Consider the following 24,133-nt stretch of genomic DNA (forward strand, 5'->3'; position numbering starts at 1 on the left):
GTATGTTTGTGGTTGTTTGTGTATCTGTCGACCTGCCAGCACTTTCATTTGGTAAGTCAAATCATCTACAATAATATTGTTAGCCATATATCTAAACTGAAAACTTTTTGTAATGATTTAAAGTAATATCTGAACAAAAGTGCTGTGAATAATTTTGCATTATCTGATTTATTTTTAATTTCCAATATTCTAGGTACCTTACCAGAGGAATGTTTTTTGTTTAAATTCAGATGAATGTTGCTGTCTAAAGGTGATAGAACTGTTGATAATCTCACTACATAACTGTACTTGTGAGAGAAAAAGAATATACATTAAGTCCGAACTAGCAGAAGAAACACTCTGTTGAATTTGATTAGAAGAATAAAATAATATGTAATTACTCCGAAGGACAAATCTTGTAATCAAATAACGTCAAATGTGTACAGCAGATGGTTGGTCACCACTGTAACAAAATAATTAGCAATTCTTTATGGCAGTGTTATACATAAGAAATCATAGCTCCTTGCTGTAACATCATTCATCCTGTAGTCTGATTCCAACAAAGAAAGTTGGCATACAGATAATGGAGCAACAACATGCACAACGGAGGGTTGTTACTCAGATTTCAGACATTACTCAGTAATACAAGGGTTTGTAAGTTATTAAATATAGGAGAGTGTTTATCTTTAATAACATTTACTGTATTTGATAACTCTTCTATATTTCAAACTCTGTGCATACAGTATGCTCTGTACACCACAACTAATAACTTTGCCTCATTTATCTTGTTGTACTATGCTTTGTTAAAGTGAGTCAATGTGTTTCAATAAAGTGTTAATATGAAAACCTCGCATTCTCTGTGAAAACACCTCCACCAGTATATGGAAATTTCTCAAGATAAACCACTCAATAAGAAAATCCAACACAAGAAAGGCATCTGAGGACATTCCTTTAGCCTAATAATGCGTTTCCAGAAACTTTTTATATTCCTGAAAGCTTTTTCTCATAGAGAAACTTGCAGAATATAGTAAATACATGTTTACAGAGGCATCTTTGAGAGATCTTATCTGTTGTTTTTTGGAGAAAGACTTGGTAAATTTATTACAGAACATGGAATCTCTATTACATAAAAACAGTCCTACTCGTAGCATGGAGGAAAGCAACATTACACATTCCAATGAGTGATCCTAAACCCTACACACATGTTATTTTTGACTGATTTCTAACTCTATACTACTATAGGTCTTCAAGAAACTTGCTTTGTTAACAGGCAGATACTACTATAGGTCTTTATAAACTATAAAGTGTGAAATGTTGGCTCAATGAGGATGACTAGATTAGCTACAGCAACTATTGTGAAAATTTGCATATAAATTGTACTAAGAGTATTTGAAAAACATCAGGCATAATGTGAAAAGTGGCAAAAGAACAGAATAATAAGAAGCACATAAAGCAGAAAACCCATATAAGGGTCTTTCACTGAGGCTGTTTACAGTAGTGCACTGATATCCAAGTTATTATTTCTTAATTTAATCTTTCAGACCTGAACATTGTGGCTCTTGTGGAGGGCTTTTGTTGGTTCTAATCCTTAACATTTCATTAGTGATTTTAATTTTAGTTTTACACCAGAGTAAATGTGATTGTTTCACAGTTCATCATCTAATGTTAAAATGGTACTAGTAACAATATATGGTTATAATTGACTTATTTTAAAGACAAAAGTAGCAATGGATTCCTTACAGTTTGCAGAAGAAATGGTGCCCAGGTGAGTACTGAATCTATGGGAGAAATCCAAGAATCTCCCATAGCAACTCCTCTAAGTGGGACTGTCACTTCACCAGCTTGTATTGCCTGTCAAAATATTGATACACAACATTATACCCAGTGGCTAAAAGTTAATTTAAATGTTGAAAGGGATTACATTGATTCTATTTTAATATAATACTGAATATACATTTTTCTGGACACACAAATAAAAGCCATTTTTTGTGAATACAAATTTTCTACTGACCCCAAAGGAAATGGGAGAGGTGAAAGCTGGGCTGAATTTAGTGGGAAGTTATCCCCTGCTATTAATTTTTTTAAATGTTTAGTAATTGGTCTTACATTATAATCATATTATGACTACACAATCTGATGTTTTTGCGAAGTATTTCTAACTTGTAGAATTCTCAAGTGTCTTCCCATACCACATCGTACGTTTCCCACGATATTTCTGCAGACATACTCATTGCTATCTTCAGGTGGTTCCAGATGAAAATATTCAAAGAGGGGGTAATGGGCAACATATATAAAATGCATACATGAGCAGAGTGGCAATTATCAGTAGCCACCTGAGAATGGCAATGAGTCTGTGTGCCAAATTATCGTGGAGAACATAAGATGGGACCCGTCTGGACACCTAACAATTCTACGAGATTAAGTCTAGGTGCAAATACCAAATTATGATTCTTTAATTTTTATTTACATCCATATTCAGCAAACTGATGTGAAGTGCATGGCAGAGAGTGCCTCTCACTGTGCAACATATTGGGGTGTCTTCCTGTTCCATTTGTATATGAAGCACAAGAAGAATAACTGCCTATGTACAGCTGTGCATGATGTACTTAATCTAACATTGTCTTTTTGTGTTTGCCGAATCCTTTTGGAAATTTCTTTTTTTAGGAAGCTGTAGTGTATTATTAGATTCTTAACTTAATGCTGGTTCTTGAAACTTTAGAAGTAGGGTTTTGCAAGGCAGTTGATGTCACCCTTCAAGGGTCTGCCATTTCAGTTTTTTCAGTGTTCATGTGATGTTTTTCTGTGAGCCATACAGATCTGTGATTATTCACACTGCCCTTCTTTTTATGCGTTCAGTATCACCTGTTACAGCTGTTTGGTATGGGTCGCACACACTTCTCCATCAATATACATTTTACATAAGTCATCATATGGTACATGGCAGGGGATGCCTTGTACTACTTCTAGAGATTTCCTTTCCTGTTCTGCTTGCAAATGGAGTGAGGGAAAATGACTCTCTGTGTGCTTCCATATGAGCCCTAGTTTCTTTTATCTTATCTTTGTGGCCCTTGCAAAATAGAATTGTTCTTCAGTCAGCCTTAAATGCAAGTTCTTTCAATCGAGGGATTTCCATTTGCATTTACGAAGGATCTCAATAATATTTGCATGCTGATCAAACCCACTGGTAACAAATCTAATGGCACACTTTTGAATTACTTAGATGTGTTCCTTTATTCTGATCTGGTTGGGATCCCACACACTTAAGCTGTACTCAAGAATGGGTTACACTAGTGTCCTATAAGCTGTATCCTTTACAGATGAGTACACTTTCCTAAAATTCATCCAGTAAACTGAAGTTGACCATTCACCTCCTCCTAGATATTTCATTGATGCGGCTCTGGCAAGCAGCACATTAATAATGCTGTCTTCAAAAAACACAAGATTATTTTTCTTACTCATCTGCATTAACTTACACCTTTCTACATTTGGAACAAGCTGTCATTATAACACCAACTAGAAATTTGGTCTAAGTCAACTCGTATCCTCCTACAGCCATTCAACAACAACACTTTCACATTCACTACAGCATCATCAGCAAACAGCAGCAGATTGCTGTTCACCCTGTCTATCAGTTTATTTATATATGTAGGGAATAAGAGTGGTGTTATCACACTTCCCTGGAAAAGCTATATTCTAGGAATAATTGATTGAGTATTTCATAATCCACCTTCTTTGTAGGCTGAGTACTTTTTCCCAACACCTGACCAATAAAATGAAGTCTGCTACTTGATTTACCTACAATGTACCTACATGATCATTACATTTCACATCCCCAAAAATTGTTACTTCCAAGTATTTTATGAGTTGACAGACACCAACTGTGAATCACTGACATTGTTGACACATGACACTAACATTTTTGTTTTTTGTAAAAGTATACTTTTACATTTCTCAACTTTTAACGCAAGTTGCCAATCTTTGTACCACTTTAAAATCTGATCAAGATCTAGCTGAACATTCATGCACCTTTATTCAGACAGTGCTTCATTATACACTAAAGTGCCAAAGAAACTGGTATAACTCTTTGAGGGGCAATGGCTATCACCAGGCATTATCTCTTTCAAGGGTGGTGGTTATCAGTGTTATCAATGTTAACCACCTATTTTATGACACCTGGTGACCGAATGGGGCATTAGTTGTCACTGCGAGCCACACAGTTAGTCGAGGGAGTTCTACCTAGATGCCATGGCATTGGATATCACACATTTTGCTTTCCTATTGTTGGTACAGCACAATTCGTTTGTTGCCTTGCAGCAGTTTTGTGCCATTTAGTTGGTGTACGTTTTGAAGAACAAATTTAGCCCATATATACCACTTTCATTTCCAAGTAAGTATTTTAATATGTAAATTTAGTTCATGCTAATGACTTCCAGTGCAATAGTTACATGAAACAAGTTTACTTATTTCATATTTTTGTTACTTTAATCTAGGTTAGCGCTGCTAACCGCCGCACAACTGGGATACAGCTTTCATTCAGTATGGCTAGGAGGTGTCTTAGTGATGATGAAATACGAAAACTGCTTTTCGAGGACCTTCTATCAGACTCAGATAGTGAAATAAGTTTGTTAGAAGACTCTGACATTGATCCTACATATGAACCTAACTGTGATAATATTATGTTATCATGTTCTGAAGAGAGTAGCAATGAAGCAGATGATAATTTACCAGAAAGTAATCATCACTTGTGTGATAATAAACAACCTTGCATGGCTACAATTCCATCAAATGATGATTTGTCTGCATCTGAATCAGTTTCTCTGTCCATGCCTAGACGTTCAAGATCACCACTGGCTAAAGCAACGACATTTGTGACAGTTAATTCTTCACATATACAGCCAAACATCCCAAATCATTCTGGTACCTCTGGTGGATCTGAAAGTGTACCCATTGTTCAGGATGATCCTCCACAATGGAGTCAAAATTTCAGAGTTGAAGCACTGCCTAATTTTGTGTAAAAAATTGGCCCTACAGCTGTTTTTACAGAGATGTCAAATCCATTGCCACATAAAATATTTTGTGAATTTTTCCTGATGAAATTGTAAAACATATTACATTTCACACCAATTTGTGCACCACACAAAAAGGAAAGCCTTTCATCCAAACTACTGAAGATGAGATAAGGGCTTTCTTAGGCATCAATTTGTTTATGAGTGTCAAAAAATTACCAAGTTATTGAGATTATTCAAAAAATGGCTCTGAGCATTATGTGACTTAACTTCTGAGGTCATCAGTCGCCTAGAACTTAGAACTAATTAAACCTAACTAACCTAAGGACATCACACACATCCATGCCCGAGGCAGGATTCGAACCTGCGACCATAGAGGTCGCTCGGTTCCAGACTGTAGCGCCTAGAACCGAGATTACTGGTCTTCATCTCCAGATTTAAATGAGTCATATATATGTGACTTGATGATTGTAAAATGATTCAGTTTTCTCCTCAGTCGTATCCATTCAAATGACAACTCGATGATGCGTAAAAGGGAACAGGCCAATTTTGACAAGCTTTTTGAAATAAGGCCTGTTGTTGAAATGTTGAATTAAAGGTTTGCACAGTGCTATCAGCCTCATCAAAAAGTAGCAATTGATGAGTCAATGGTGAAATTTAAAGGCAGAAGCTCAATGAGGCAATACAAGATGGACAAGCCTGTGAAAAAGAGGCTATAAAATATGGATACTGTGTGATGAATCTGCATATAATTTGAAGTTACAAATTTATACTGGAAGATTAGCTACAGAGAAGTCTGAACTGGGACTGGGTGCACGGGTAGTAACAGATTTATGTGAAGAACTTTATGGCAAAAATCATATTGTTTTCATGGATAATTTCTTCACATCTTATAATCTTTTTGTCCTACCAAAAGCCCAGAAAACATTTGCAGTTGTAACTGTGAACCCTCCCCTTAATTTCTTCCCAAAACTGAAGGAAGATAAAAAGATGAAACGAGGGGACTTTGACAGCAAAGTCAGCAATCATGGTGTAGCATTTTACAAGTGAATGGACAAACGAGCTGTGAATTTGATCTCTGCTTTGCATGATCCTAGTGACACCTCAAGTGTAAATAGGAAGGGAAATGATGGATCAACTACTGTAGTGACATGTCCCTGTGTATTGAGTGACTATAACAGGAGCATGAATTTTGTTGACAATTTTGATTGTCTAAAAGGAGACTATGGTTGTGATCGCAAAAGTAAAAAATGGTGGCATAGGTTTTTTTTCCACTTTATTGATATGTGTGCAGTGAATGCGTTTATCATACACAAAGAAATTGAAATGGAACAATTCACGAATAAACACTTCCGAAGGAAAGTGTACGAAGGACTGTTTGCCAAGGCAATTGTCCATTGCAGTGGCCTAAGAGAAAAAGGGAAGAGCGTAACTCTCAGTAAACATAAACCACACGTGGACAAACAAATCAGATTGGGAGGTAGTCCACATCAGCCAAAACAGGTCACCTCAAGAAGATGTGCAGTATGCAGCACACGTGCTGTTCCTGTTAGAACAGTGTGGATGTGTTCTTCGTGTAATGTACCTCTTTGTCTATGAAAAGGCAACACTTGCTTTCAAACATTTCATTCTCAATAATGATGTACTTTTGAGTTGTTTGTGTAAATAATTTCCTAAGAAAACTGTTCAAAATTTTACCTCTCAAAATTTCTCAACAAATAAGTAGCTAATGAATATTATGGGCGGTGGTTAACAGAGGAAACCACAATTTAATTGACTGTAATTAGAAAAGTAAACAAAATATTGTAAAATTGTATTAAAATAAATTGTTTTGTTTGGTAAGAAGTTTTATAATGTTGACAAATCACATGTTTTCATTTTTAAAAACATCCTGCCCCTCAAAGAGTCAAAAAATATGAGGTTAACACTGATAACCACTGCCCCTGAAAGAGATAAGCATGTGTATTAAAATATAGAGGTATGTAAAACAGGCAAAATACGGTGCTTTGGTTGGCAATGCCTATATAAGATGACAAGTGTCTGGTGCAGTTGTTAGATCGGTTACTGTTGCGACACTGGCAGGTTATCAAGATTTAAGTAAGTTTGAACATGGTATTATAGTCGGTGCATAAGTGATGTGACACAGTATCTCTGAGATAGCAATGAAGTGGGGATTTTCCTGTATGACCATTTCATGAGTGTACTGTGAATATCACGAATCTGGTAAAACATAAAATCTTCAACATTGCTGTGACCGAAAAAATATCCTGCAAGAGCTGGGCCAACAACAACTGAAGACAATTGTTCAGTGAGACAGAAGTGCAAGCCTGCCACAAATTTCAACGCTGGGCCATCAGCAAGTGTCAGCGTGGGAACCATTCAATGAAATATCATTGATATGAGCTTTTGGAGCAGAAGGCCCACTTATGTACCTTTGATGACACAAGGCTTTATGCCTGGCTTGAGCCCGTCAACACTGACATTGCACTGTTGATGGCTGAAAACATGTTGCCTGATCAGATGAGTCGCATTTCAAATTGTACTAAGTGGATGGATATGTATGACTATGGAAACAACCTCATGAATGCATGGATCCTGCATGTGAGCAAGGGACTGTTCAAGCTGGTGGAGGCTCTGTAATGGTGTGGGATGTGTGCAGTTGGAGTGATATGGGACCCCTGATATGTCTGGATTTGACACTGACAAATGGTATGTACATAAGCATCCTGTCTGATGACCTGCATCCATTCATGTCCATTGTGCATTATGATGGACTTGGGAAATTCCAGCAGGACAACACAACATCCCACATGTCCAGAATTGTTACAGAGTGGCTCTAGGACCACTCTTCTGAGTTTAAACACTTCTGCTGGCTACCAGATTCCCCAGACATGAATATTATTGAGCATATCTGGGATGCCTTGCAATGTGCTGTTTAGAAGAGATCTCCACCACCTCATACTCTTATGGATTTATGGACAGCCCTGCAGGATTCATGGTGTCAGATCCCTCCAGCACTACTTTAGATATCAGTCGAATCCATGTCACATCGTGTTGCAGCATTTCTGTATGCTCGTGGGAGCCCTACACAGTATTAGGCAGCAGATGTACCAGTTTCTTTGGCTGTTCAGTGTACATAATTGTATCATCTCCAAAATGTCAGAGGCTGCTATTAATATTGTCTGTCAGATCGTTAATATACAACACAAACAGCAAGGACCCCAACACAATTCCTTGGGGGAAAGCTGAGGCTACTTCTACTTATGTCATTGGCTCTCCATCCAAGATAACATACTGTGTCTTGCATGCCAAAAAATACTCAACCAGGTCAATAATTTCTTTGATATCCCAAATGATGGAACTTTTGTTAATCATTGTTGGTGCAATACTGAGCCAAATGCTTTTCAGAAGACCAGGAGTACAGCATACAGCTGACTAGGTTGATCCATGGATTTCAAGTGTAAACTGTGAGTTGAATTTTGCATGAAACATCCCAATTAATTAGTATGTATCTACTCTCAGATGCCCTGACCAACCTCATTTAAGTCTTCTTTAAGGAGAGTTAATTTTGAGTTGGAATGGCTGTTGATTCTCCCAGCAGATGGGATTACGCTTCACACCAACAGGAAATGGAAGGGTAAACTGTCTGGGCAAACCGCAGAAAGTATAAGAGGGAGGTGACAGTGTCATTAGTGATAAAATACTAATGGTTGTAGGGTCCATAACAGCACCTTTTTAGAATAAGGAGGACAGAAAGAAACCAACTTAGACATTAATAAAGTTTTCTTAGAGCAGCATATGGAAGCGTGCATGCAGAAGTAGAATTTCATAACAAACACTTCATAATGGTAAATGTATACCGAGCACCAACAGATAGCTTTAATCTGTTCATAAACCACATGACACTCCCTATTGAACAACAAAAAACAAAAACAAAAAACAGTGGTTGCTGGTGACTTAAGTATATATTTTATTTAAGAGTCTCTCAGTAAGAACTTATTAGAATCAAAAACACTATCATTCAGCTTAATTCCTACCACAAACTTTTCAACTAGGGTAGCTAATTGTTCACAAGCTGTTGTTGATAATATCTTTATAGAAAGGTCTAATGAACAAAATTATATTACAAAACCAATAGTCAGTAGCCTCTCAGGCCATGAGATGCTGTTCCTTTTGTTAAATGTTAATACTGAACAGAATATAAAATCTATTAAATCTGAGGGTAGTCCGGAAGTCAAAAATTGATTGTTTTAGAACAGTTCTCAAAGACATGAACTGGAGTGATGTATACAGCACTCATGGTATGAATGAAAAATACAACATTTTTATTAATAACAATATCATGAAAAGGAAAGTTCCTACTCACCACATAGTGGAGATGCTGAGTCGTAGATAGGCACAGCAAAAAGACTGTCACAAATTAGCTTTCGGTGAGTGGGGCCTTTGTCAAAAATAGGCGACACACACACACACACACACACACACACACACACACACACACACACACACACGCACACACACATGCAACAACAAATGCAACTCACACACACATGACTGAAGTCTCTGGCAACTGAAGCCACACTTCAGCTGCCAGAAATTGAAGTCATGTGTGTGTGTGTGTGTGTGTGTGTGTGTGTGTGTGTGTGTGTGTGTTTCTGTTGTCTATTTTTGATGAAGGCCATACTGGCCCAACCTAATATGTGACAGTCTTTTTGTTGTGCCTATCTGTGACTCAGCATCTCTGCTATACGATGAGTAGCAACTTCTCTTTTCATAATATTGTTACATTCCATCTTGGATTTTCCATGGACTAATCAAGAAATAAAAGTAGCTGGTAAAACAAAAAGGAAACTGCATGTGTTAATCATAAACAACTCTGAAGTTGATGCTGCAACACATTACAAGATATAATGCCAGACGTTAAATATAGTAATACTGGTACAAACATCAAAGCAAGTGCAGTACAAGAAATAGAGAATCACATCAGATAACAAAATAAAGACAATATGTGGTATGGTGAAGGAGGAGACTGGTAGAACCAGACAAGAAGAGGGGCAAATAGCATTAAGAGTAAATGACACATTGGTAACAGATGTGTGCAACAAGCATTTCATATCCTTAATATAAAGAAACCTAGTGGTTATGATGAAATATCAACAATGCTACTTAAATAATCTGCTTTTGAGTTTAGTAACATATTAAGCTATCTGTCCAACCAGTTGTTAATCAGTGGAACATATCCTGAATAGCTGAAATATGCTGAAGTGAAGCCTCTATTTCAGAAAGGAGATAAAGAAATACTGCCAAATTTCTATCCAATTTCATTTTCCCAGCAATCTTTTCTTAACTATCTAACAGCAAATAACATATTATGAAAGTCACATATTGGATTTCAGATGGTTCTGGCCAAATGCATCTCACTGTGTAATTCACAATGTTGTTTTAAGTAAGTTAGAATATTAAATTGCAACAGGAAATGCTGCAAAATGGTTCAAATCCTATATCTCTGACAGGAAACAAAGGGTGTCATTAGGAAAGAATCATGTATTAACATATCAGGTACCATCCAACTGGGAACTAACCACATGTGGTGTCCCACTAGGTACCATCTTAGGACAATTATTTTATGTTGTGTATATCAGTGACCATTCAGTAACATTACCATATGTCTAGTTTTTTTTGTCTGCAGAAGATACAAACATTGCAATAAATAGCAAATCAAGTGTAGTATTAGAAAATTGGTTAATGAAATTTTTCATGAAAAAAATGTTTATATCACATTTTTGGCCAGGAGACCCCATCTGGAGTAGTTCAGCCACCTAGTGCAAGTCTTTTTATTTGAGATAACTTCGGCAACTTACATCATGATTATGAAATGAAAACGAGAACAATACAATACCCAGTCCCCAAGTGGATAAAATCTCTGAACTGGACAGGAACTGAACCCAGGCCCCCTGCATGTCAGTCAGCGATGTTGACCACTTCTATTATTATTATTTCATTTTGTTCATTATCATATGTTGCATTTGTTTGGGGTGGACATCCCATGACATCCATTCATGTTCATCATTGACCCATTCACTCAGTTTTTTCATTACAGAGGACATGCTGAGCTACCATGCCAGCTCCATTCAGCTTCAGAAGCAGATGAAACTCTTGTGGACATTAATAAATGTTTCTAGCCACTTTTTTTGTCACTTAACTTCGGAAAACACACACACACACACACACAGACACACATTCTGTGTGCAGTTCAGGATTTGTAAGAAGTTTCCCATTAGTATATGCCTAAAATATGATGACAAACACATAGAAGAAATGGACAGTGTTAAATTCTTGGGATTACAGCTTGATAATAAACTGAAATGTGAGGAACATACCACAGAGATGCTGAAGCACCTAAACATATTTATATTCGCAATGCACATGTTGTCAGACATAGGGATATAAAAATGAAATATGTTACATGGGATCATTTTTTGGGGTAACCCATAAAGCAATGCTAAAGTTTTGTGTGTACAAAAAATGTGTGGACTCAAGAATGTCTTCCATGAGCTTGTTTAGGGAACCCAGGATATTAATTATTGTTTCCCAATATATTTATTCGTTAATGAAATTTATCATTACAAGTATATCTGTTTTCAAATCAACAGCTCAGTTCATGGAATCAACACTAGAAATAAGAATAATCTTCAAAAGATTTAAAGTCACTTAATTTGATCCAAAAATTATTCAGGAACCACACATTTTCAAAACTTTACTGTCATTGCAGTTTGGATTTAGAGGAATGTAATGGATTTATTGCTAGCCAACTTGTTCTAATCCAGTGACAAATCTCTTCGTAGAATTAAGTTATGTGTGTGTGTTACTAATAATATCAAATAATGTAAATATTAGTACAATCTGACTTGTGTCAGTGTATTAATATGATCATTCTAAATAAGTGTTGCAAAATGAGTTTTCAATTTAGTATTTAGTATATTTTAAACAAAAATATGTTAAATATTCATTAATTAAAACTTCCAGGCTAAATTGCCGTGGTCCATATATAAAACTTCTTCTCCTTTCCTGACGTTTCATTGCGTACTGCGGGCAACATCTTCTGAGGTGAGTCGGCGACTGGCTGCTAGGCGCTGGTGGTCCCGCTAATACAGAGTGCTTAGATGGCGCCACCACTCGTCACGTGCTTTCAACTTTTAAATTATCTCTGGCTAGTGCCATCTCTCTCGATTACAGGTAATCGATTGTCGCTTCGTTGGTACGAAGTCGACCACCATATCTTGTCTAGTTTTAATCCTTCTTCTTTTCTATTAACTAGACAAGATATGGCGGTCGACTTTGTAATTGAGAGAGATGGCACTAGCCAGAGATAGTTTTAAAGTCGAAAGCACATGACGAGTGGTGGCGCCATCTAAGCACTCTATATAAGCGGGATCATCAGCGCCTAGCAGCTAGTTGCCGACTCACCTCAGAAGATGTTGCCCGCAGTAGGCAACAAAACGTCAGGAAGGAGAAGAAGTTTTATATATGGACCACGGCAATTTAGCCCGGAAGTTTTAATTAATGAAGATGCCGGCTGTGAACGCTTACATGTTATGATGTTAAATATTTTTTGACTCATTCCACATCCATTATTCAGGAACCACACATATTCGAAACTTTGCTATCATTGCAGTTTGGTTTTAGAGGAGCGTAATGGATTTATTGGTAGTCCTAATCCAGTGACAAATCTCTTAGTAGAATTAAGTTATGTGTGTGTGTTACTAATAATACCAAATAATGTAAATATTAGTACAATCTGACTTGTGTCAGTGTATTAATACAATCATTCTAAATAAGTGTTGTAAAATGAGTTTTCAATTTAGTATTTAGTATCTTTTAAACAAAAATATGTTAAATATTTTTTGACTCATTCCACATCCATGATGATCATTTCACTTTGGATTTGTGGAAGGCACATTAGCATGTATATTTTTCATTGTGAATATATGCTGTGTACACTTGGTTTTCTGTCATGTTTTACATCCTGGAGGATCTCATCACCATGGGTCAATGGGCTGAAAAGTACATCTGATCTAATCTAATCTAATGACCCATGTCTGTGGAATTAAGTTACTGTGGATGAGTCAGAAAAACAAACCTGTAATGTTCAGATACAATATTATTAGTTTCTTGCTTAACACAGTCATGTTGTTTAAATATTAGTGTGTAATGTTGCACAGCAAATATGAAATGGAACAAGCATGTGATGATTGTGGTAGGGAAGATAAATGGTTGACTTTGGTTTATTGGGAGAATTTTGGAAAAGTGTAGTTCATCTGTAAAGGAGACTGCATATAGAACACTAGTGCATCCTATTCTTGAGTACTGCTGGAGCTTTTGGGATCCACAGCAGTTGAGATTAAAGAAAGACATCAAAGCACTTCATAGGCTAGCTGCTACATTTATTACAAGCAGGTTTGAACAACATGCAAGTATTATGGAGATGCTTTGGGAATTCAAATGGGAATCCCTGCAGGGATGGCGAAATTCTATTTCAGTTGACTGTTGCCAACATACATTTCGCACATGGACTGCAAAGGAAAGACACAAGAAGTTAGGGCTTGTACAGAGGCATACGGACAGGAATTTTTCCCTCACTTTGTTTGGAACTGGAACAAGAAAGGAAGTGACCAGCAATAGTACAGGGTAAGCTCCACCACACATCATATGGTGTTTTGCAGAGTATGTATGTTGGTACCGATGCACATATACACTGGCTGACATGGAGGTGGTCATTCTGTTCAAGAAACTTCATTATGTCTCAACTCAGAATGTGTTATAAGATTCTACAATAGAAGGATGTCAACAATGATGAATGTTAGTTTTCTGGGCCACTTCTGCTAAACTACTTTACTTGTAGACATATGTGACTTGTACATTTTTTTGACCTATTAGGCATGGTTTTCTGAATGAAGGATTTTCTCTAAATTATGGTTGAATGTGGTGTTACGTCAGCTGCAAATTCTATATACAATCTAATGAGGTTCCCAATGAGTCCTGGAATCCTATTCAATTTTGGTGATTTCAGCTCTTTTAATGAAATATCACTCATTTTTCCAGTGGTATGAGAATTGAACTTGGCAATACTTATGAATCTTCCTTTTAAAGGAACATTTGCACACTTGGTAGCAACTTTTAATGTGTAGCACACTCACAAGTGGTACAGTGTTACATTATATTACATTAATTCTTGTTCCATAGATCATGAATACATTTCATAATGATGTGAAATGTATCAGTTTAACATAAGTTTTCTTTACATAATATAATTAATTAATTTTTTTTTTTTTTAGTTACTACCTCATATCTGAAAATTCATCTATTGAGTAGAAGGAGTTGTCATTCATAAATTCTCTTAATTTGTTTTTAAATGTTGGTTGGCTATCTGTTAGACTTTTAATGCTATTTGGTAAGTGACCAACGATTTTTGTGGCAGTATAATTCACCCCTTTCTGAGCCAAAGCCAGATTTAACCCAGATTGTGAAGATCAGCCTTTCTTCTAGCGACGTAGCTATGCACTTCGCTATTATTTTTGAGCTGGGATGAGTTATTGATAACAGATTTCATAATGTATTGCGAAGGTACTGTGAATATCCTGACTTCCTTAAATAAATGTCTGCAAGGCGATCTAGGGTGGGCTCCAGCTATTATTCTGATTACACACTTTTGTGCAACAAACACTTTTTCCTTTAGTGATGAATTACCCCAAAATAGAAACATCAAAAAAAGTTTTGCATCACCTTGGTTCCAAGAGTTCCGGAACCTGTACAGAAAATTGGAATAGAGATCAACGTAAACATCATTTCCGCCTTTTTTATTGCTCATGAAAACCACACATTGCATGTTGTACCACTATACAGTGAGGCCTTCAGAGGTGGTGGTCCAGATTGCTGTACACAGTGGTACTTCTAATACCCAGTAGCACATCCTCTTGCATTGATGCATGCCTGTATTTGTCACGGCATACTATCCACAATTTCATCAAGGCACTGTTGGTCCTGATTGTCCCACTCCTCAACGGCAATTCGTCACAGATCCCTGAGAGTGACTGGTTGGTCACATCATCCATAAACAGCCCTTTTCAATCCATCCCAGGCATGTTCGATAGGAGAACATGCTGGGCACTCTAGTCGAGCGATGTCGTTATCCTGAAGGAAGTCATTCACAAGATGTGAATCCATGTTGTTCATTATATAGGATGTTTTTTTTATAAACTTTGTAAGTATGCCATACATAACTTTTTCTAATACTTCAGAGATGCAGGAGGAAATTGTGATGGCTCTGTAGTTATTTACATTTCCTTTCTCACATTTTTTATATACTGGAATAACTTTTAATGTTTACAGTACATCAGAGAAAGAGCCTGCTGAAGTGAGTAGTCACATAAGTGTGTGAGTTTTTCAATTAGGCTTCATGCACTCTTCTTTAATATTGTTGCAGTACACCATCAGTGCCTGCAGAGTTGGAACTTATCAGTCCTTTCATTGATTTAGCTGCTTCATCTTGTGAAACAGGACTCATGTACATTGATCCTCTACATGCATTTATTTTATATTCGTTCGCCTGGGTGCTCATATGTAATTTTGATTGTAACATATTGTCAGCAATGATCTGTGAAGAAATTGTTAAATGTGTTGGCTACTTCTAAGGGGTTTGTTACTTTTTTATTTTTTGTGATAGTATTCTACAGATACTTCTTTTGTAACACTACACATAGCCTTTAATTTATTAGCTGAATTAGCAATATATTCATCATTTTGTATTATCTTTGCTGCTTTTATTACTTTACTCAATATTTTGGAGTATTTTTTATAGTGTGTGCATACTTCAGGTGAGGAATTTTTTGTGTTATATGTTTCATAAAGTAGTCTTTTCTTCTGGCATGAAACCCTAATTCCCCTTGTGATCCAGCTGTTTGTTCTAGAGTTCCCCCGCATGGTTACAGTTTTCAGTGGGAAAGCAATTTGAAAGAAATGGGTTAATGTATCAATGAAGGTGTTGAATATTTCACTTGTATCAGTCATTTTGTACACTTCTGACCATTTTTCTTTCTGTAATACACTGTTGAAGTAGTTTACATTATCCTGATTATAACATCTACATGAGGTTCTTAAAGACATGTTGTTAATAAAACTGCCTTTTACTTTTATGCCTAATATCTGAGCAAATATGGCCACTAAAAAACCTGCATTGAAAAATTTTAGTAAAGTGTTGTGTAAACTCTTCTTGACTAGAAATTGATCTAAAGCTATTTGGGGAGTTTCTGTTACTCAGGTAGCAGCTTTTACTTCTGCCTTTAAATAATAGGATGTTGCAAGGTCCAAAAGGGTCTCTCTATTTCCACTATTTGTGAGGAAATCAATTTTGAAGTCACCACAGATTATGAACTCAAATCCATTTTATTTACTTTATTTAGCATTGACTGCATTTTATTTAAGAAAAGTTCAAAATTTCCAGATGGTGATCAGTAAACTGTAGCAATAACCAGGTTGAACTGAATAATTTTTATAGCTGCAATTTCATAATCCTTTTCGATAGTTGTTCTAGTTAAGTCAGGTAGGGAACAAAGTCTACTTTCCTTTGTATAAATTGCCACCCCACCTTGCTTGCTGTTTTTCCTGCAATAGTAAGAAGAAAAAATGAATTTATTTATTTTTGTATTCTGGATTATTTCTGGGTTAAGCCAGTGCGCAGAAATGCATAACACTGAAATATCTTTACGTTAATCTGTTAACAATGAGTTAATTTCATCAGTACTATCATGCAGGGATTGCACATTATGGTGTTAAATTTTTAGATCAGGCATATTTATGATTTGATAACTGGGAGTCATATTTGCAACATCGTATACCTTTAGTTTAGTTTAGGATCATCAGTAATGCTGTATTTTTGTTCTTCTTTCTTATTCGTTTTGTTCTCCTTGCTGTTGTTGAAGTAGCTCAAGCTTTACTACTCCAGACTGAAGCTCACAGTTGCACTAACTGATAATGTTAACACACACACACACACACACACACACACAAACACACACACACACACACAACGCACACACGCGCACACACACACACACACACACACACAACACACACACGCACGCACGCACGCACACACACACACACACAAACACACACACACACACACACACACAAAGAGAGAGAGAGAGAGAGAGAAAGAGAGAGAGAGAGAGAGAAAGAGATCATTTCCAGTACCATAGCTAAATGTAACATACATGAACGTGGAGAAAATATACATTCTTCAAATAGTAAAAATTTACTAGAGAAATAAAATATACTGATGAAAGCAAAACTGAATAATGTAACAGAATATATATATATATATATATATATATATATATATATATATATATATATATATATATATATATATATATATATATATATATATATATATATAATTTAACACTAACCTTGTACAGTTCAAGGGCAAACTCTGACGCCATTTTTCCACCATATGATTCACTGAATATGTAGAGTGGAACAGTTTGAAAAGTGGGGTACTGTTCCACAAATGCCTTAATAAAGGTAAGTAAATCAGCAGCAATTTCTGCATTTGTAGTTGTATACAAGGAGTTACTGTCCACATAACTGAATCCTGTTCCCACAGGATTATCTATAAATAATACATTCACCTTATGAACCTACAAAAGGAAATAAATGTTAGAAATCATAAATCATTCTTGTTTAATTCATAGCCCGTGGCATCAAATTTTGAATATAACAAATATGTCTCACACCATCATATAGAATGTGGTGTGAGTGACTTGTGATATCCAATAACACATACAGAATAACATGATCACAGAGCAAAATGTACACAGTATTAAAAAGATTAGCTTTATTTATTTAAGAACTGCCATATTGTCAAACACAAGCATGCAGTCTTATAAATTTTTATAAAACATTTTTTTACATCAAGACTGTCTGATTGCTACACTATTCACATTACCCATTTTGACAGATAATTGCCAACTTCAGATTTGACAATTAATTCACTAACAGCTTTGTCATCATGTATAAAAATTCAAGATACACACTCTGCATGTCATGAAATGGTATAAAATATGTCTTTTTACCATGGGTGGTACATGAATAATTTGTTGACATATTTTATATGATTTCATGGTGTTCAGAGTGCATAAATTGAAGTTTTATACATCAGGACAAAGCTCCCAATGGATTAATTGTCACATCTGAAGACAGCAATAAATTGTTGAAATGTGTAATCTGAATACTTTAGTACTTAGACAACCTTTATTAATGAGTTAGTATGCACTACATTTATATTATGTGATGCTGAATAATAGATAAAAGTAGCTGTTACAAGAAATTTGTTTCTGGTGTTGAAAAACTTACTAGAGTGACATTATCATATGTAACCACACATGCTTAAGATTAATTATATAATGAAAAGGATAGTTGCTATTCACCAAATAGCAGAGATTCTGACTCACAGATAGGCACAATAAAGGGACTCACAAAATTAGCTTTTGGCCAATAAGGGTTTTGCCAAAAATAGGCAACACACACACACACACAAATGCAACTAATAAACACAACCACAGTCTCTGGCAGCTGAAGCCAGACTGCAAGCAGCAATGCATGATCGGAGAGCCAACTGAGAGGGGGTAAGGAGGAGGCTAGGGCAGAGGGGGGGGGGGGGTTATGGCAAAGTGCTGTTAGTGGAAGAGTCCATGGATAAGTGGAGAAAAGGTATGGCAGCTAGATGCAGTCGGGAGGATAGACGGAGGCCAGGGAAAGTTGATGGGAAGGATCCAGATGGCACAGACTGTGAAGCAGTCACTGAAATGAAGAACACTGTGTTTGGCAGCCTGCTCAATATGGTGCTCCAGTTGTTTCTTGGGCACAGTTTCTCACTGGCCATTCATACAGACAGACAGCTTGTTGCGTATCATCCCCACATAGAATGCAGCACAGTGGTTGCAGCTTAGCTTGTAGATCACATGATTGGTTTCACAGATAGCTCTGCCTTTGATGGGATAGGTGATGTTTGTGACTGGACTGGAGTAGGTGGTGGTGGGAGGATTAATGGGACAGTACTTGCACCTAGGTCAGTTACAGGGATGTGAACCATGACACAAAGGTAGGGAGGAGAGGTTGAGTAGGGATGGACAAGGATGTTGTGTAGGTTCGGTGGGTGGCAGAAATACCACTGTGGGAGGGGGGAGGGATGGTGGGAAGGACATTCTCTTTACAGGGCATGACGAGAGGTAGTTGAAATCCTGGCGGAAAATGTGATTCAGTTGCTCCAGTCCTGGGTGGTACTGAGTCATGAGTGGAATGCTCCTCTTGGCTGGACCATGGGACTTTTGGAGGTGGTGGGTGACTGGAAGGATAAGACATGGGAAATCTGTTTTTCTACAATGTTGGGAGGGTAATTACAATCTGTAAAGGCCTCAGTGAGACCCTCGGTATATTTCGAGAAAGACTGCTCATCATTCCAGATGTGACAGCCACAGGTGCCTAAGCTGTATGGAAGGCACTTCTTGGTATGGAATGGGTGGCAGCTGTCAAAGTGGAGATATTGCTGATGGTTGGTAAGTTTGATATGGACAGTAGCACTGATGTAGCCATCTTTGAGGTGGAGGTCAACATGAAGACAATTGCTTGTGGGGTTGAGTAGGACCAGGTGAAGCAAATGGGGGAGATGGTGTTCAGGTTTATGGACTTTAGGAAGCATGTACAAGGTAGGAGTGTGGTGAGTGGTAGGAGTGAGGAAAGAGATGGACTACAGGGAGAGGTTATCTGATGAAACTAAGGATTTGACAAGAGATTGGAGATTCTGCTGGATTTCTGGAATGAGTCACTGTGGCACGGTTTGCAGGTGGATAAATCTGACAGCTGGTAGATCCCTGCTGCCAGGTAATCCCTGTGGATCGAAACAACAATGGTGGAACCTTTGTCAGCAGATAGGATTATGAGGTTGGGATCAGTTTTTAGGTGGTGGATTGTGGTTCTTTCTGTGGATGTAGGGTTTGTTTCTATGTTGAGGGATTTGTGGAATTATGATGAAGCAAGATTTGAAATTAAGAAATTCTGAAAAGTTAACAGGGGTGATTTGGCAGCAGTGATGGCGGATCATGGTTCGATAGAGGAGTGAACTGAGTCAGGCGGGGTTCAACATTGGTCTCTGGGTGTGTCTGGTTGGTAGGGTTGGTGGGGAAAAAGTGTTTCCACTGAAAGGACTGGGAGAAGAAGAGAATGTCTTTAACAAGCCCTTCATGATTGAATTTGTGGGTGGGGAAAAAGGCGAGGCCTTTGGAAAGGACTGATACTTTTGCAGGAATAAGGCTTTTGGAGGAATGGTTCATGATTGTGTTTTGGGTCTGTTTAGGTCCTGGATTCTGCTTGGTGGTGGGAGGGAGTTTTTGAGGGGGGTGGGGGTGGGGGTAAATGTAGTAGGTCTGTGAGACAGGGTTTGTCAGCTATGAGGGGACGTGGGGGGAGGTTTGGAGGTTGTTGTAAAGGTGGTTGATAGTGGTAGTCCAAGGTGGGAGTAGGAAGTTAACAGTGTGGATTGTTTTTTGAGGCAGTGTTGAGCATGTCACTCTAGTTGCTGGAGAACAAGGGTTTCAGTGTTTGTTATGGGATCCAGGAATTTGGGGTTGCATAAAAGGAGAATTTTATAGATGTAGAGAAGGTATTGTAAGGAGGTTTGGGCTTGATTGATATGGTTTTGTAGGACTATGTTTGTGATGTTGTGACAAAGCAAGTAGGGATATTTTTAATTCCCCTCTTATTTTTGCCATCTGCCTCCTTAAATTCGTTTTTTCAATTTTAACTAATTACCATTAACATACATGAATACACCTGCATTTTTATATAAGAGAAAGGTTGGCCCTCAGTTTTAAAGAATTTAACACTAGATCTAGTTTTGTGCTTAGTTTTATGTGTGTAATTAATTTACTAATTTATTTTGACTATTACTAGTTAGTATCTTTCATTATAGGGCCAAATCAGTAATTGTTTCATAAATTCTATTGTTGACGTATAAACAAATGTAAATTCTGCACTAAGTATAAACATTTGGAGGGACAACTAATAGTAATTTTAAAGGATCTATTTGGATATATTCAAAAACATGTTAGCAAATCCAGCCATTGATTAATTACAAAGTAATTAACAGCTTTGTCAAAAGTATCGTTTGTGTAACTACATATGTTAATTTCATGATTTAAATGAATAAGTTGGCATAAACCTTGTAGTAGAAGAAACTGTTAAAAAGATGAAATTTTTCAATGTATTCAGTTAATTTAATGAGTTAAGTTTTAATTGTAATTTCTGTAAATTTAATTTTAAACAATGTATAGTTTCAGTACCTATTATTGTGATGATATATATATTTTGACAATCTGTCCATGGCCGAGTTTCAGACGAGTAATCTGTGTAGCTTAGAATGATAAAAATGCAACAGTTTAACAGTGTAATAAGTGTTAAACAATTAGGCCATGTGTTAACAGACTGACAGTGTCTGCTCCATAAGTACCTTTCTATTCTTCAAGAACTGTGAGCTTTGTGGTTATGTCCTTACTGCTCCTAGATGTTCAACAGTAAACTATTGTAGCAGTATGTGGAGGTTCGTCTGTAACCTATTACTGAGGCTTATCAAAAGTTAAACAATAGTGCACTCGCCATATTAAATGTGTATGGGTGGGGAGTTGTAAACAGTAAAAGTAAAAGACTGTGCATTGGTCGGCTACATTATTTACCATAGTCAGTGTCCAAATTACAAACCCCATTTGTCAGCCAATATAGCAACACATTACGTGAACACTGAGGACAACAACCAAAGAAATAAAAGCAGGTGGAACTGCTACAAGGTCTAAGGACTGGCAGAATCTGAACAGATGGAGGTCACTGTGGAAGGAAGGGTGGCAGTCGGAGATGGGTAATTTTGAAGTAAGGCCATTTGGGGGATACCTTGTGTCAAGCAAGAGTGCAGGAACAATATGTGGCACTGGGTTATGGCTAGGGATAAGGAAACTTTTCTGTATTGATGCAGATGGGAGGAGCAAGAATACATGGTGATGGAAGAAAACATAGAAAAATACTTAAATAACGTAAAATTACATCCGAAAAACACATAAAAATACACCCAAATGCATGGGAAAAAATCATGAAAAGGATTAAATGGGTGAAATACAGGGAAGAAGGACAAATCTGAGGGAGTACATCGTTAGTGAAAGGTGAAAACCAGCTTAAATTGGTGGGAAACCTCAATGAGATCAATTTCACACCCTGTGTTGTGTGTATCAAATAATATTGAAGATCACCATATTTGATGTATTATTTGTTAATACAGAAATAATCAGTCCAACAAGTTGTGGTCACGGAACACAAAAAATAATATTTTGTGCAAAGTTAGTATTGGACACAAGATAATAATTCAAATACAATTGTGCCAAGTGAGACTAGTTTTCTGGCTATGCATGAAGAGAAACATAACTTAACCTTAAGATGGAAACTGATATCATCTGTATAAATAAACTCAAACATGTCAAAAACTGATCTGCAGTTTCAAGTACATATAGTGTTGAAATCAGACAATGTTTGGACTGTAGTAAATAGTTTGTGTAACCTGCCTGAAGAAACATCAGATAATGATGTGTACAGGAAGTTGGTTGCAGCCTGGACCAAATGGGACACAAAAGCTAAAAGTTGCAACTGCAAACTCACTGAATTATCACCATGTCAGGTAGAGAAATAGCTATGCTGCATACTATGAACTGAAATATGTCAAAAGAAATGTGAGACAAGCTAATGTTTGTTTATGAACAAAAATCTGGAACTAGTTTTCACACATTACTGTAGTGGTGTTATAGTTTGCAAAAGAAACTAAGGGACGACATAATGACACATACTGCTAGAACTGCAGATCTTACAACTCAATTGCAGATTCTAAGCAAGCAAGTACCTCTTCAATGATTGTTACAAAAATTTTGATGACACTAACAGTAGCGTACAATTACTGTGTCAGTGCATGGGAATCTGTCCAGGTAAATGTGTGAACACTTAGCTGTCTGACATTCAGACTTGCCATTGAGGAATGTAGATTGAACACATGTGATACAGGTGAAAGTTTAGTATGTGCAGCAAGCAACAACTCTCATTAAAATTGTGGTAAAAAAAAAAACACAAGCATTTTCTAAAATCAGATACTTGAGTCTTGGCAGCACTGGCGCAGACCCCACAAGCTTGAATATTAGGCTCATCAAGATAAGTAATTAATTCTATAATAACTGTCAATTAAGTTAATATTACACTGTAACAAAGTTAATTAGAGTCTGTTTAAATTATCTATTGAAGGTTTCACTCATTTCAATGCATTTCTCGGAAAAAAAAAATTAAGTTGTTCTCATTACACTATATTTAGTAGTACCGTATCTACTCGGGGAATTAAAGGTTTTAAGTTCTATCTTTTATTTCCTTTCAAAATGCATAAAGTACGTATCATGCATATATGATCTCAGGCCTAATTTTTCGTGTATACAAGTTTTGATTTTTAACGTTAGTTTAACTGCATTATGTTACTATATTAATAGTATACACATATATTAGTGTTCCACATAACTTTAATGGCTTTTGTGATCTGTAGTTAATAGAATATTATTGTTATTGCCTAGATAAATTTTGTAAAAAATATTGTAAACAACCATGAGTGAGAAGTGTTTGAGCTGCCGTAGGAAAGTCAGTTCAGGGGTTTTGTGCAGCTGTTGTGGCAGATGGTTATATTGGGGTGAATGTAGTGGCATGGGAATCGGGGCAGTAAATGGGTCTCTTCCATGGTATTGCAGATTATGTTCAAGGGATAGGCAAATAGTGGAACAGGAAGGGAAGATTAGAGCCCTTCAGGCTGAACTCGATAGTGCTAGGGAGGAAATGATGAGGTTAAGGAGGGAGAAGGAACAGGGGCCACAGAAAGAGAACAGTATCTGAAGTTTCATCATTGGCACAAATAACAGATTTGCCTTGCTACCTCAGTCAACTAAGGAAGAGGCTCAATTAAATGTAAATGTTGTCAGCACTCTACAGACTTTCACGAGGAAACCAACAGTTGCAAAAAAAGT

At 36.9% G+C, this 24,133-nt stretch overlaps 1 protein-coding gene across 1 annotated transcript in view; it reads right to left on the minus strand.

Annotated features, from left to right (window-relative positions):
* Positions 1-24,133, minus strand: part of LOC126423367 (retinoid-inducible serine carboxypeptidase-like) — a 119,853-nt gene that overhangs the window by 50,024 nt on the left and 45,696 nt on the right. The window contains exons 3-4 of the mRNA XM_050087249.1: positions 17,456-17,686; positions 1,720-1,830 (exon numbers count right to left, since the gene is read on the minus strand). Of these exons, the coding sequence (XP_049943206.1) occupies positions 1,720-1,830; positions 17,456-17,686 (342 nt within the window). The remainder of the gene's footprint in view (positions 1-1,719; positions 1,831-17,455; positions 17,687-24,133) is intronic.

Source organism: Schistocerca serialis, chromosome 1 (assembly GCF_023864345.2).
Source record: "Schistocerca serialis cubense isolate TAMUIC-IGC-003099 chromosome 1, iqSchSeri2.2, whole genome shotgun sequence".
Classification (NCBI taxonomy): Eukaryota; Metazoa; Arthropoda; class Insecta; order Orthoptera; family Acrididae; genus Schistocerca; species Schistocerca serialis.